Here is a 15,776-nt window from a genome sequence, read left to right as displayed (position 1 = left end):
TAAAAACTTACTAAAATGTAAAAAAATTGAAAAACCTACATCACAGGCCTCCTAAAACAATATCTGAGAGGTCAAAAATTTTTTTGCTCATTTTTTCTTAATTTGGGCGCTACAGGGTTAGTGCGAAGAGACAACTTGTATAAAGTATGTTTTAGGCCTTACATTGCCTTACGTGACATCACACACTGTAATATGACTTCTGTGCATGCTTAGTTACAGACATGGCAGGATGCAGAAGATCCTAAGACCACAGTGTAGATTTTGATTTTTTTCAACATTTCATCTACTTTTTACTACTACTACTTTTATACTAAAAATACACTGCATAAATAACAAAAAAACTTATGTGTATCGGTGATCAGGCCTTATAGTGTAAATGTATGTTTCCACAGAGAGCCACAGCTGGTCTAAGGAGGACAACACCGGAGCTAACAGATGGTAACCACAACAACAGTAGCTCTGGAAACAACAACCTTGTGGAAAACTCTTCCTCTGCTACGCAGGAAATAGATTCGGTTACCATGGAGATCAGCTCACCACCACCACCACCAACAGACCTAGAAAGAGGCAACTTATTTAGCAGCCATAGTCAGGAAGTGCAGGAGCTTCAGTACCCAGAGGTCCATGGGGAGGAAAACGACGCTGCAGAACTTGAAAGTGGAAAAAGAGATGGAGATGAATGTGACTACCTTGTGTTTGAGATAGGAGAGCAGACGGGGAAAAAGGGAGGGAGTGAAAGTGAAGTGGGACAAGATGCAGAGAGAAGAAGACAGGGAGAAGATGGAGGAATAGTAGAGGATGAAGAGGCGGAGGGAGAAGAAGTAGGGAGAGGGGAATCAGAAGGAGAGGTTGAAGAGAGAGGATTGGAGAGAGAAGATGAAGGTAGAAGAAATGTTAAAGGAGAAGATGAAAGTAAAGGAAAAAAAGAGAAAGACAATGGGGAGAAAAGTGAAATGGATGAAGAGCATGAAGGGAGAGAAAAAATAGAGGCTGAAGATGAAGGAAGTGGAGCAACAGAGGGAAAAGACGGAGGGAGAGAAAACACAGAGGCAGAAGATGATTGGAGGGCCCAGATAGTTGGAGAAGCAAAAGAAGATGCTTTATTAGAGCTTCTCTTCATCTCTGACAGTCCACTGTGTCCTTCATTATCAGAGCCCCTAGTTGTCACCTGTCCTTCAGAGCAGTCAGCAGGGACCATGATGCAGGATGCCTGGGTTAACAACCTTGGCAACAGAGATGACCTTAGTGATGGTCACCTTAGCGACTGCCTTCAGGCTGAGCTGGCTATTGTGTACTCAGACAGTGACACTGGAGATGACCAGTGGGCAGCCTTCACACTATCTGATGTCACTAGCCAGGGGGAAGCAGTTGGAGGGATACATGATTGCATATGTGATGGAAAGAACAAGGAAGAGCAGAGAGCAGGAGACCATGAAGAAAGACAAGCAGAAGAAGATAAGATAGAGACTGAAATAGAGGAGCAGAGAGAGGAGGAAACAGAGAATGAGCATGAGGTGAGGAGGGTAAGTAGGGATGATGATAAAGAGCAGATGAGGTCAAGGAGAGATCTTTTCCTGCGGTCCCCTTCTGTCAGTTCCACAGCCAGCTCCACAGACCCTGACAGGAGGGTAAGCTATTTCTAGCTTCACATAGAACATGTGAACTCAAACTTTTTGTCCAACAGACATCTTGATTATTAACTGTAAAGTTTTGCAGGTATCAAACTTAGAATCCTAACACAATCTTATTGGAGGATTCTATAGTATACAACTCATTTTACTTTTTTCAACAAGATAATCAATTTATAATTTGGGATTCATTAGTACACAAAAATAAAACAGGTATGAATAAACATTATAAACAGTCAAAAAGAGTCCGCAAAGTCAGGTGTACTGGTGTTTCACATATGCTGCCTTGTCCAATTTGTCCCATTAACATCCTATATTTTTAGTAATTCAAACTTGAATGTCATATTTTCTGTCAGGTTCCTGTAGATTTCTGTGTGCACCAGGAGACCCTCAGTGAAAATGTCTCCAATGAGCACGTAGACTTTCTGTTGGCCCGACAGCAGTGGAAGAAGTTGGAGGAGGAAGTGAAAGGACAGCCCATTCCTAAACCTGGGCTCAGAGCTCAGGGAAGCTTCCAGGGAACACACACTTCACTATACCCCCCAACTCGCAGCCCACGCCTCAAACACAGGTAGGAAATACTGGAGGTACTGCTAGTTTTACTCTTCTAATTGTTTTCTTGCAGATACAAGTTGCTGACTAGATCAAAACTAAAATACATGTATACCACAATTTTAAGATTTAAACTTATAAGGAAAGTTAAGCACTTTATATATTAAACTGTTTAAACAGTTTAAATTGTGTTATTGTCATTAATAATGATAACAATGAGGAATACAGACACTTGATAAAAAGCTTTGTTGATTGGTGTAACAACAACTGTCTAAAGCTCAATATCAAGAAAACCAGAGAACTGGTGGTGGACTTTAGGAGGAGCAGGAAGACCCCCAGTCCCTGTCTCCATCCTTGGAGAGGAAGTAGGGATTGTGGACTCCTACAAATACCTTGGAGTCCACATTAACAACAAACTGGACTGGTCAAACAATACAGATGCACTCTTCAAGAAAGGACAGAGCAGACTGTTCTTCCTCAGGAGACTCTGTTCCTTTGGTGTGTGCAACAAGCTACTGAAGATGTTCTATCAGTCTGTAGTAGCGAGTGCAATGTTCTTTGCAGTTGTGTGCTGGGGAGGTGGCATCAAGGCTGGTGAGGCCAACAGACCAAATAAGTTAATCAGGAAGGCAAAATCTGTTGTTGGACTGGAACTGGACAGTCTGGAGGCTGTGGCAGAGAGGAGGATGGTGGACAAAATAAACTCCATACTGGACAATTCTGCCCACCCACTTCATGATGAACTGTGGCGAATGGGAAGTTCATTCAGCCACAGACTAATTCCCCCTAAAGCCAAGACTGAGAGATTCAGGAAGTCTTTTGTGTCCACGGCCATAAGACTCTATAATTCCACAATATAAACAATAATGCGCACACACATACACACACACCACTTGCACACGCATGCACGCACATACACACACACACACACACACACACAAAGCCCCCAAAATAAATTACTTTATTACTTTGTTTAACTGCAAAGTAGTAGTTGGGGAGAGTGTAGCCAGACAGCATAGGATGGTGGTGTGTAGGATGACTCTGGTGGTGAGGAAGATGAAGAGGACAAGGGCAGAGCAGAAGAGTGGTGGAAGTGTTGCGTGGCTTTCAGAGAGGAGCTGAAACAGGCTCTGGGAGGTCAGGAGGTTCTTCCAGATCACTGGACAGCTACAGCTAAAGTGATCAGGGAGACAGGTAGGACGGTGTGTCACCTGGAAAGAGGAAAGCAGATAAGGAAACTTGGTGGTGGAATGAGGAAGTTCAGGAGTGTGTTAAGAGGAACAGGTTAGCTAAGACGAAGTGGGACACTGAGAGGACAGAAGAAAACAGACAGGAGTACAGGGAGATGCAGCGTAAATTGAAGGTAGAGGTGGCAAACGCCAAACAAAAGGCGTATGAGGATTTGTATAATGGGTTGGACACTAAGCAGGGAGAGGTGGATTTGTACAGGTTGGCCAGGCAGAGAGGCAGAGATGAGAAGGATGTGCAGCAGGTTAGGGTGATAAAGGACAGGGATGGAGATGTGTTGATAGGTGCCACAAGTGTGATGGAAAGATCGAAGGAATACTTTGAAGAGTTGATGAATGAGGAAAATGTTAGAGAGCACAGAGTAGAAGAGGTGACTGTTGTGGAGTAGGAAGTAGCAAAGATCAGTAAGGATGAAGTGAGGAAGGTGTTGAAGAGGATGAAGAGTGGGAAGGCAGTTGGTCTGGATGACATACCTGTGGAGGTATGGAAGTGTTTAGGAGAGGAGGCAGTAGAGTTTTTGACTGGGCTACTTAACAAGATCTTGGAGAGTGAGAGGATGCCTGAGGAATGGAGGAGAAGTGTACTGGTGCCCATCTTTAAGAACAAGGGAGACGTGCAGAGTTGTGGAAACTACAGAGGAATAAAGCTGATGAGTCACACAATGAAGTTATGGGAAAGAGTAGTGGAGGCTAGACTGAGGCGAGAAGTAAGCATTTGTGAGCAGCAGCATGGTTTCATGCCAAGAAAGAGTACCACAGACACAAGACTTTGTGTAAACCATGTGGAGCAGTTTTTCTTTTAAATATTTAAAAAACACTTTTGCTTTAAAGAATGAAGAATATCATATGCAAGTTATAAACAATGCATATCTAATTTTTGGTCTTTTATGAAAAGGCTATATTCCATATGTTTAATGAAACTTGTTTTAATTTAATTTTAAGTTATTTTGTACATTACAATAGTTTAACTAAATTACACTTAAATTAAACCCAATAGATTTTAGTCGACTAAATCTACAGTAGATTTAGTCGACTAAAACTAGACTAAAACTAAAACAAAGCAGATGACTAAAATATGACTAAAACTAAAATTGCATTTTAGTCAAAAGACTATGACTAAAACTAAATTAAAATCTGCTGTCAAAATTAACACTGGCTGTGGCGACCCCTGAAGGGAGCAGCCGAAAGGAAAAGAAGATTTTATTACTTTATTAATTACTATTAATTAATAGTAGTTTAAATAATATGACATTTAATAACTTTAAATTAGAATAACTGCTGTAACAATTGAACGTCCCCTTGGGGATTAATAAAGTACTCTTCTTCTTCTTCTCCTTAATAGTTTCTTTGACTTAGCAATGATTTTTATTTGCAAGGTTGTAGGAAGTTACAGTAGCTGGGTTGCAGGGGGGTCCCTGGCCCCAAGAACCGTGAAGATGCTGTTTACCTTTCCATTTGAAAGTGAATCAAATGACTAAAAACTACCATAAAAAACAACAAAATTGAGGGATATGGGCTTTTTACATGGGGCCCATTGGCCTATAATCTGCCCATGCCTCTGTAGCGATTTTGAGTTTATTAATTTTCTTATCAATCATCTGTGAAAACCATGAACTACCCCAGAGCACCAAGTCATTTTTGGGGACTATCCATTCAAATCATGTGAATGCAATTATCAACTTTGGAAATCTGAAGAACGAGTTTGATACCCAACAGTAACCTTATAGCTTCACAACCAACAGAGACCAGAAGAGAAGGATTGAGATTTCTGCCATTTATTAAAACTGAGCATAAATGATAGAATTGTGTACTTCAGTGTTACTGCAAATAACATGAATAACAATTGAACTAATCTACCTCTATGTGATTTTAATTATTAGTAGTCAAAGTGGCATTGTAGTTTGATCACCGACCCTTAGAAGAGGAACTAGCAACAGGAATTACTTAATAAACGTGGACAATTTGGAAAATTATTTGGTGCGGCAGTAAGTGAGACACCAGCTGATTCAGAGAATAGAGAGAGGCAGGTGTAGCCTACTTTGATGATGTTTCGCCTAGGCTGGCTGGCAGTAACCCACAATGTCGTTCAATCTGGGAGGCAAACTTCGGGTTAACGAACCTGAAACACCTCTTCATCACCTGGAGAGTCAGAGGGGTGCTTTGGGTGCCTGGCGATGTAGTTGCTGGAAACTCAGCTGGGCTGGTGAGTTGCTGCCGTACGTCTTCAATTAGTGATTAAAAAAAAACACAAAAACTTTGCTATCTAACTTGTCATTGGTAACTTGATTATTACAGAAAAATAAGGTATTTAAAAGTTAAAGTTACAAAAAAACTAAGTAAGAAAAAGGACCAAGAATTCGAATTGAAGCAAAAAAATACAAAAACTGTAAAAAGGGCAAAAGACCAAGAGCAGGGGTTCTTAACCATTTTGACCCCAGGGCCCAAGTTTCCCAGTGCAAAGTGGCCCGGGGCCCATTCAAATATTAACACTTTAATTTCAATTGATCTGATTCTTGGTTTGATTTGTATTTAATAACTAAATCAAGTCCACTTAAGGTTTAACAAGCTAAAACCTTGTGAAATAAATGATATGATACACTGTGATCATCTCAATAACATTTATTTTCGATCGTGTATGTAACACGATACAACAGCATTGAACAGGCTAGCAATTATAACAAATCAAGTTGCTACAGGAACAAATATAAAGGCTCAAGTCAAGCTTATTAACACATAAATCAGAATTCCAAAAATATTTAGATACTCTCAAAAAACTGAACAGAAATTCTGATAAATAAAATTCTGTGGTAATAAAATTAATACATTTAAAATAAAAGTTTTAAATTAAATAAATAAACTGTAAATGAAATTTAAATAAAGTGCAAATTAAATTTTGCCTTATAACCTGCTGATGAATTTGACAATTTAGCATTCTTAATTTTTGCATGGCAGAACTAGAAGTTACTCTCTAAATCTGTGACAAATGAATAATAACAGTCACAACAGTGACTGTGTCATTTTTTTAACATGCTACAACTCCCAATTTATGTTCCCCTCTTAATGAGACACTTGGGCCTGCCTCTCAGACATGATCAGATCCAGTCTGGGTGGAATGGGGGAAAGGCTCACTCTCAGGGTAGCCTCCAGTGATGCTCTGAGTCTGTTGCGAGCTTTGGTCTTAGTTGTGGCCACAATGGAGAACCCTGATTCACACAGGTATGTAGCCGTGAATGGGAGAAGGAGTTTCACAGCCCTCAGTGCTAGACGTGGGTACTCCTTTGAGACAACAATCCAGAAGGAGCCTAGGTCCAGTTTTCCCCACTGCCCCTTTAAAGTGCTGTCAGTGGAAACTTCCAGAAGCTGTGATTCCAGATGTGAGGGCAAAGCAACATCATTTTCAGTGGTATCCACTGTGGTATCCACTGAAAATGGGTCCACAACCCACATGTGTCCCCTCTCTGGGATCCTCAGGAAAGTATTCATTAAATTTCTCTGCCAGTTGTGAGAGGTGCTGAAAGACTGAATGACTGATCTTCACCTGAGGGGAGTTTTCCAAAATGCCAGACAAAAGTGGAAACATGTCCATTCTCTCTTCCTGGGCCCTCTTAGTCCACAAAGCAAGTTTCCTCTTGAAAGCTTGAACTTTGTTTGCAACAAAAAATATGTTGCTATTTCTCCCTTGAAGTGAGATGTTCAGCTGGTTCAGCAGAGAAAAAATGTCACAGAGGTAGACAAGTTTAGCTGTGAACTTGGTGTTGGTATAGTAATGTGCAAGATGAGATTTTCTCTCAGTGAGAAAAGAGAAAACCTCATTCCTCAGCTCAAACAATCGCTTGAGGACAAGTCCTCTTGAGAGCCATCTTACCTCACTGTGATTGAGCAGCTGGACATGATCTGCTTCCATGCCCTCACAAAGTTTAGCAAAACATCTGGAGTTCACAGCATTATTTTTAATGAAGTTGATGGTTTTCACACTTACATCCATCACCTCGTGGAACTCTGGTGACAATTTTTTTGCTGCAAGGCTTTCACGGTGGAGAAAACAGTGGGTCCATTTAGCTTCTGGCGCATGATCAAGTATCTGCCAGATGATGCCGTGCTGCCTGCCAGTCATTGACGCTGCACCGTCACTGCACACTCCAACACAGTTCTGCCAGTCCAGGCCATTCTCAGTGAAGTAGTTATCCATGCAGCGGAAACATTCCTCAGCTGTAGCTCGAGTTGGTAGCTCTCCACAAAATAGTATGTCTTCTTGCAAACTGCTGTCCCAGCGATAGCGAACAAAAACCAGCAGCAGTGCAGCATTTGTGACATCAGTCGACTCGTCTAGCTGCAAAGAGAAAAACTGGCTATTTTTTATTCTCTCCAGAAGCTGATGCTGTATGTCTGAGGCCATGTCAGCAATACGGTGACAAACAGTGTCGTTTGACAGTGGGATGGTCTTCAGCTTCTTTGCAGCAGCCTCCCCGATGATCTCACGGCGCATGTCCACAGCAGCAGGCAGAACCAATTCCTCCGCTATGGTGAACGCTTTCTTACTCTGCGCCACACGTCTGGCTACGAGGTAGCTGGCCTTCAAAGCACATTTAGCGTCGCCAGTCAGTGACACGATAGATCTTCTCTGTATCAGAAGCCCATTTTCTTTTCTCTTAAAAAAATCAACCGGCTTTCCAACTAGCTTTGATTGTTTGGTTTCTAGATGCCGCCTTAATTTTGAAGGCTTCAGTGCTTCGTTGGATAGCGTTATCCCACACTCAACCCACTGGGCTCTGGGCTCTGCCTCGCTACCTCCGTACCCTTGCGCACAAATTTAGCCTTTGAAGAGGGGTTGGCACCACTTTAATCTTCATTTTTTAGTTTTAAAAACTTCTCCATATCTTCAGCCAAAAGTTTGGAACTGACTTCTTCTGTTGCTGCTTATTGAAGCGTGTTAAACAACTGGCTGGCGACTCACTGCCACCAAGTGGTGGGAAGCTGCATTGTAGTCCCGCGGCCCTTGCGGACCACTGGTGCAGAGCTGAAAGTTTTTTGCAGCCCACTATTTGGCGCTCGTGGCCCAAGAATGGGCCGCGGACCCATGGTTAAGAATCACTGACCTAGAGGAATGAGCAAAGCGGAAAGAGGAGAAGGGCGAAGCAAGGATGAACAAATTGTCTCTTCTATCTATTCTTGCCGAGAGGCGGGAAATTCATAGTCATAAATTAATTCTGAGCAAGGACTACAGAGAGGGAAAATATTATTTTGTTCAAAATTGTGGATTTCAGAGGATCTCATTAAATGGCGTGATTACTTCACTGCCACCTTGACTCAGCGAATACTTGCCTCATAAAAATAAGAAATACATGGCTAGAAACTTTGAAATATCTTCTTTTAAATGAAACAAGTCAAGTCAAAAAGAAATCATCTCTTTTTATTTAATCCGTATGAAAGTAAGGAGCAGTACAGTTTCTCCTGTCTCACCTCATTATAGCTAATGTGATCCCACATCGCACTGAGCGCACTGTTCATATGGAAATAATTTGAGGTAAGCCAGGTAGTTCTGTGTACGCCCCCAAGAAATGGCATAAAATGTCAAACTTCATCATAGAATTTACTCACTTTTTCTGTGCGTTTGGATGATGGCACGACACACAGGTGAAGACGCGCTTCGTATATTCCAGACAGTGATGAAGAGTTTAGTTTGTCCTCAGAGTAAAAACACGACTCAAATGACGAACGTTTGACACCGCATTGTATTGTATTGTATTGCACTAATGCCCTATCAGCCACATTGACTGAAAGGCTCATTATGCGGGTCTTTGTCTGGTCGTTAAGTGCGTCTTTTGTCTTCTCAGGTAAATCACATGACTATTCATCCTGAGACACACCTTCTTGCATATGTCTTTTCTAAACAAATTAAAAAATTTAAATCAGTGTATTGTTTACTGTGAATGAGTGAACAAGATGACTTTCACATAATTTTGAAGTAAACACTTTACACTACAAGATGCATTTCTCCAAAGTCTTGTGAACCAATGTTCTGTTTGTGTTTTATGGTCTTATTTCAGTGACTTAAAAATTGTAGTTTTTCACTAACCATGCATAAACACTGTTTTCTTAAAAACACAATCATGGCAAGGCAAGGCAAGGCCAAGTTTATTTATATAGCACAATTCATACACAGAGTAATTCAAAGTGCTTTACAGAAATAAAAGGCAGGTTAAAAATACATAAGCAAGAATAAAAATAAAAGGCATGCCACCGCTTTGTCACCATATTTGCCCCCTATGATATCGACTATCGGACCACGCTGACCCATATTTGTGGGTCCCCTACTTTCAGTTTGTCCCATCCCCGATGGACTAAAAGTACCTCAACACAGACTATCTGCGGAGACGATCCTGAGTCCCGGACTCTTATGTCTAGGATCAAGTAGACTACAGCTGGAGGTTCCAAACCCCTTATTTAAGTCTACAGCTGTTTAGACCCGTATTCTAAGGATAACACTATGTATATGTATACAATCATGTATAAAGTTGCTAACATATTGTAGCCCAGTTTGTGCTGATTACAGTGTTATCAGACTTTAGCCATTAATATGTTTAAGCACAAATGTCAGAGCATGTCAAAATTTGTCCAGGACCCCAAAACCCCCTCAGACCCCAGAGGGTTAAGATTGCTTTTCCAAAACATGCGACCATGTCCTGACATACTCCTGATACTATCCTGATAGACTTTGGTCAAAGAAATGGTGTCGAGAGTGTTCGGGGGGTTAGATTTGTGTCAGACCTGACAGACAGGACAGTAACTGCCTGTAGTGTCATATGCTGGCTGTATGTGAGGGCAAACTGGAACACTGGATCATCCACCTGTATCAGAACAGGGGCAATAGCTATGGCCTGAGATGGTTTAGTATGCACCACTGGACTGTCTGAAGTCTCAGACAGTAGCGGAGGTGGGATGTGACCGGTCATATGGACCGTCAACATAAAGTCATGAAAATCTGACCATATAAGTCATCCCAATTGGGTGTACTTGGGAATCAGTATCTCCTCTGTGGTGCGGTTATGCACCTGGATACATGTAGATTTTACGGTCAGTGTTAGCAGTGGGCTAACTTGCAACGTCAGTCCTAAGTGAAAGAACAAAGGTGCTGGCTGGAAGAACGCCTGCGTGTGGTTGAGGCTTTGCCCAGGCCTGATATGCAGCCGAAGGGGCACGTTCAGTGTCTTAGCTGGCACAGTTACTTGGTGTCCAGTAATAACTTGGCAGGCTTCTGGTATGATTTGGCCTGATTTTAAGTTCTTCAGATCATACTGCAAGGAGGTAGTTTGAGGTCCAGTAAAAGACCATAAAACGTTGTTTATCGTGTCTACACGTACATCTATTCGCACCAGGCAGATCAGGAACAAACAGAAAGGAATGAGTCAAAGTTTGCTGGTTCCACTGTGTCTGCAGGGCACAGACGCCATCAGCAGGCAGCACGGCCATAAGATGGGATCCTGTGGGAAGCAGACTGGCTTAGTTGCTAATGGAGACCAGGGTTAGATTGTACTAGTGAAACATAAAGTATTCTGCTGATGGCAGACCTTTCAGACCACAAAGTCAGTCTGACATCGTCAATCTGTTTCCCATTAAGCATGATGCCTTGGAGGATTTGCGGACAGTATTCTGTGTCCGAAGCAGGTTTAGTCAAAGCACATAAGAAGGTGTGTCATGACAAGAGCTCAACTGGGGGCCATGATGGTTGCTGTGTTGTTTCTGCAGCCATGGTCATGATAGGATTTGCGTCAGATTTGGGTTGCTGGTCCGTTACATCATTCGGAGATGTGACATCAAGAACGCAGCATTGTGGTTCTGCAACTGGTTGAGATGGGATAGGCAGAGGTTGACGGACCTGTGCCGAGATTTGCAAGCTTTTGAAGTCAGTCAGTGGTTCAAAGCGATTGAGCAGGTCTTTGCCCACGAGGAGAGGAATGGAGTCAAGAGGGGAGATATACACAGGGTAGACAAGGTTCATAGGTCCAATGGTGATGTGTACCAGGGCCACTGAAACCAATGTTGTACCTTTAGTAGCATATGGCTGTACTTCAAGGTTACAATCATGTAGTTTCAAGTATCGACCATGTTGGGCTGACTTCCATTGCAGCCTCTCAAAGAGAGAGGACAACATCAGACTGATGTCTACACCTGTGTTAAGGAGGGCTTCATGTGTCAGCACGTTTTCCAAGGTCAGAGAAGTAAAATTTATGTGCAATGCCTCTTTCAGTGAGGTGGCACAAGAACTGTTGGAAAGGTAGTGTTCCATGAATGAAGCGTGATTTAGTGGAGGCGCATTTTTGGACTCCAACTGCACCACTAATGCAATGCAGTCGGTGAAGTGGCTTTTTTACCTACCTGTTCTGACCTTCCAGCTGCATTCGGTTGAGCTGCTGTAGCATGGACTGGTGCTAGAGCACTCTCAGGTTGACTAGGGTGAGAATACAAGTCTTCGTCCACTATCTCAGTGAGAGGGGGAGGAGGGGTTTGCCTCTTAGTTGCTGGACTGTTGAGGTCACTGAAAGGAGATCCGCCTTTTTGTTCTTGTTCTTCTTTGCATTACGTATGATTTGCTTGATCTCATCTCACTCTTTTGGGCTCAGTATTGTGAGCAAAGAATGATCATCAGGGTGGTCATCCCCTGGGGAGTTTTTATGGTGACTCGATACAGGTCTTGTTGACCTACGATCTTTGCTGTGCCAAGGTGGTTTGGAGAGACCACGGTTCTGGTCAGTATATTGGGGTCGGGTCTGTCTATGCCGTTTTGGGTGATGGTCCTGCATTTGAAAACTTACTTACAAACTTTCACTTACAAACCCCACACCCTGTCAAAACTTAATTGGAACAGTTGTATGAGCGGCAGAAAGTATAGAGAGTACTTCTGTATTTTGGTAATGATGCCTTTCTTAAGTAAAGTATTTGAGTACCATTTTCACCTCTGCAGTAGAACTTTATTAGTCAAATTTTCCTTGGTCTAGTGACTCAAACCCACAACTTTCAGGTTAAAAGTCCCACTCTCTACCCATTAGGCCATGACTGCCACCCAGTCTTTCTCCATGTGCTGAGCATATGCCACATCTTGGGCTTTCAAGTTGTCTCATTCTCCCAAATTCCACTGAAGCAGCTTGACCGCTCCGTCACGGCCTTCACTTACCTCAGTGAGCTGAGTTTATATGGTCACCAGTTCATGTTCATGAGCAGGGTCTGTTCCAGGGTGTTGTTTGTTCCTTCAACCTGGGTCATTTTAGTTTCTGGGCCTTCAGTTTTAGTGGTAAGCTGGCTAATGTGTGTATCTGCTTCTGTAGGCAGTCAAGGCAGAATCAGTTGTCAGTTTCTTTACCCAGTGGTAGGATTTAATTCAAAATTCAAGTAAACAGTGTTTAAACAAAAAGGCAATTATTAGAGCTAAATAAAGCAGTTAAGCCTACAGCTGCAATAAAGTCATCAAAATTGTCTTAGGTTGACAGTAGGTTATTGAAGAAAAATAAAAAATAAAAAAATTCTGCAGTGATTACAGTGGTTGTATATATTGGTCTATGCACAACAAAAAGGGAAAAGCATAATGTAATGAGACAATTGTACCTTAGGCTGTAGTACCTTTAAGCTGATAATAGTAACAAAATCAATTATAACTGTGATATGAATAGGAAAGTGATATAAACTAAATTAAAAAAAGATCAATGATTGAGACTGTTAAATCAACAGGGGAACCTCAGCAATCCTCCATTAAGTTTATTAGCATCTATTGTCCGCATAGTGTTTCACTGAGGTACGTGCTGCTTGACTCTCATTCAGCACACAGCTTGAGTGGCGTTACTTAGTTTAGCTTGTTAGCTCACTTGTTAGTTTGGTAGCTAATCACAATTAGCATCAACAACTCCTCAGTTTAAAACACTCAAAATTAGCATACAGCTATGTTAGCTTCTTCAGAATGGCTCAAAATACCAACAAGTTCAATACCCAACAGAAACCTCAGTCCTTATCTCCTGGTCTCTGTTGGTTGTGAAGCTATAAGGTTACTAGGTTACTGTTCTGAAGTCGTTCTTCAGATTTCCAAATTTGATAATTGCATTCATATCAACGGCTAGTCCCAGAAAATAACTTGGTGCTCCAAGGTAATTCATTGATGATTTTCACAGATAATTGATAAGAAAATGAATAAAGTCAAAATCACTACACCTCCTTTCCTCTTAAAGGGAGATCCATCCCCCATTCCCCAGGGAGCCCCCTGTGTCCTGCACACTGTCTCCCAGTTCAGAGGACTCAGGCCTTGATGACCTATCATACCGCAGCCCCCTGGAGGAGCCAGAGAGTGCTGTGGAAAAAGAGATCCGACTGACTCTGGAGAGAGACGAAAGACACCGCAGGGAGAGAGGGATTATTTCACAGGGTCTGGCTATACCCAGGTAAACAAATAGATCCATTGACTGAGATTCTTTGCTGCCACCATTCTATTACATGAGCTGTTTTTGGCATCCTAAGTGACGCTTTGGGTTTGTTTTAAAAAACGTTTCATCAGTATAAATGCAGTTCCAAATCAAGAGTTTTGTGCTGTAGACTGGGAGTCAAAGAGTGTAGGTGAATGCACGTCATACCTTAGGATATACCTCATGGACGTGATTCCATTGTCAACTGAGCTATAGCTGTACATTTGCAATGGAAGACAACTGTCTAAATCTTAACTCATATATTTGCACCAGGATCCATTTATTTAATTTAACTGGCCAAACTGACCCTACAGTTGAGCCAGTACCATACAGACGCTAGAATGAGAGACAATTCAAAGTTGTTACACTATGGAATAAATGTAAATACATTATGCCAGTATGTTCAGGACTGAAATTTAAAAGATCACAATGATTAAATTAATTTAAGACTGCATTTTTGGCATCATGCACACTGACATATTATCAAGTTTTATTTTTTATGGTAGTAAATAAGAACCTACTTGCAAATCAGACAAATATAAATCCAATATTCACTCTCATGTTAGCTCCCTTTACAATGATATTATTACTCTTAAGTAGAATATCTGGCTCTTAAGCTATTGTACACTGTATATACTTCATTGTTTTGCCACCAACTGTGTCTGTCTGCTGTTTGGTGTGAGACAGGTGTTGTGCAGTGGGTCTATCAAAGTAGTTTTTCTGAAAACTGCTGCTGTGTTTGTAAATAAGTTTAAGAGTGTTATTTACAATACAGGTTAGAAAACCAAAACAATGAGCTAAAAGAGGGTACTTTGTGTGCATTTTGGGAGAACTGCATTTGTGTGTTTTCTATTGTTTTGTGTTCAGACCATCCACCCTACAGACAGGAAGGTCGCCACCCCGACCACCGGCCTGCCGCACCCCTACTCTGTCCATCTCACCTTCTTCTTCCTACTCATCCTCCCTTCCTCGATCTGTCTACCACGAAATGACTGCCAACAATGTCATCATCCTGGAGCCTAACAGGGAGCCTGATTCCTCCAACTCTGCCTCCAGGAACCACCTACTGTCTTCTGCAATAGGGGGTCTTTCTGATTGGCCAACAAGCCTGGATGCAGTGACATCTGCCAATGTTATTGTTGTGGAAACCTCCAATCTGATCATTCGCAGTGCTTCTGAGTTCTGCTTGAGTTCCACTCCTGTGCCCATGGAAATGCAGGAAAGCACTTTCTCCTCCAATCCCTTTTTTAAGTTGCGCTCCCTCAGCAGCCAATCACTGGTTGAGCAGGAAATTAGGATGGTGCGGCAAAGAGAGGATGAGTGGCGGAGGCAGAGGGAGGAGATGTGGAAAAGGAATAGAGAGGAGGATTGGAAAAGAGGGAGAGAGCGGTACGATACTGTGCTGGTGTCTCCAGGCCTGCACAATAACATCAGATGCAATGGTACGTATTGTCCATGTCCATCTCCATGTCCATGTATCTGAACTCAATGCAGCCGCAGATGATGTTTTACCCTTCAGTAACAGTTGTTGAACACCAATACCAGACTGAATACCAGACAGAGAGCTGTACAGCTGTTTTTGTCTGTCTCATGATAATCTAATAACATTATATTTGTTTTCTTTGTAATTGTCTTTCCTTTAATGCTATTTCAGTACCAGAAGATCGAGACAAATGTGTCTCCTCACCTTCATCCCCCTCCAGGACCCGTAAAATGGAACGATCCAGTTTGTCTTGTGACCATAAGGTTGGCTGACACACACACATACTTATACTGTGGGGGCATTACATTGACTTATATTAATTTCCTGGAGACTTACCCTAACCCTAATCATAACCACTACCTGACTAACCCTAACCCTTACCTAATCTTAATTTAACGCTAACCTCAGCCTACAGTCATTA

The 15,776-nt window shown here is 42.0% G+C and overlaps 1 protein-coding gene across 1 annotated transcript in view; it reads left to right on the top strand.

Annotated features, from left to right (window-relative positions):
- Positions 1-15,051, top strand: part of LOC113134103 (uncharacterized) — a 30,279-nt gene extending 15,228 nt beyond the window's left edge. The window contains exons 2-6 of the mRNA XM_026313339.1: positions 393-1,628; positions 1,985-2,199; positions 13,642-13,851; positions 14,740-14,989; positions 15,043-15,051. Coding sequence (XP_026169124.1) covers positions 393-1,628; positions 1,985-2,199; positions 13,642-13,851; positions 14,740-14,989; positions 15,043-15,051 — 1,920 coding nt within the window. The remainder of the gene's footprint in view (positions 1-392; positions 1,629-1,984; positions 2,200-13,641; positions 13,852-14,739; positions 14,990-15,042) is intronic.
- The last annotated feature ends 725 nt before the right edge of the window (positions 15,052-15,776 follow it).

This window comes from Mastacembelus armatus, chromosome 17, assembly GCF_900324485.2.
Source record: "Mastacembelus armatus chromosome 17, fMasArm1.2, whole genome shotgun sequence".
Classification (NCBI taxonomy): Eukaryota; Metazoa; Chordata; class Actinopteri; order Synbranchiformes; family Mastacembelidae; genus Mastacembelus; species Mastacembelus armatus.
The sequence above is the reverse complement of the archived record's forward strand: the minus strand, read 5'-3'. Positions and strand labels throughout refer to the sequence as shown.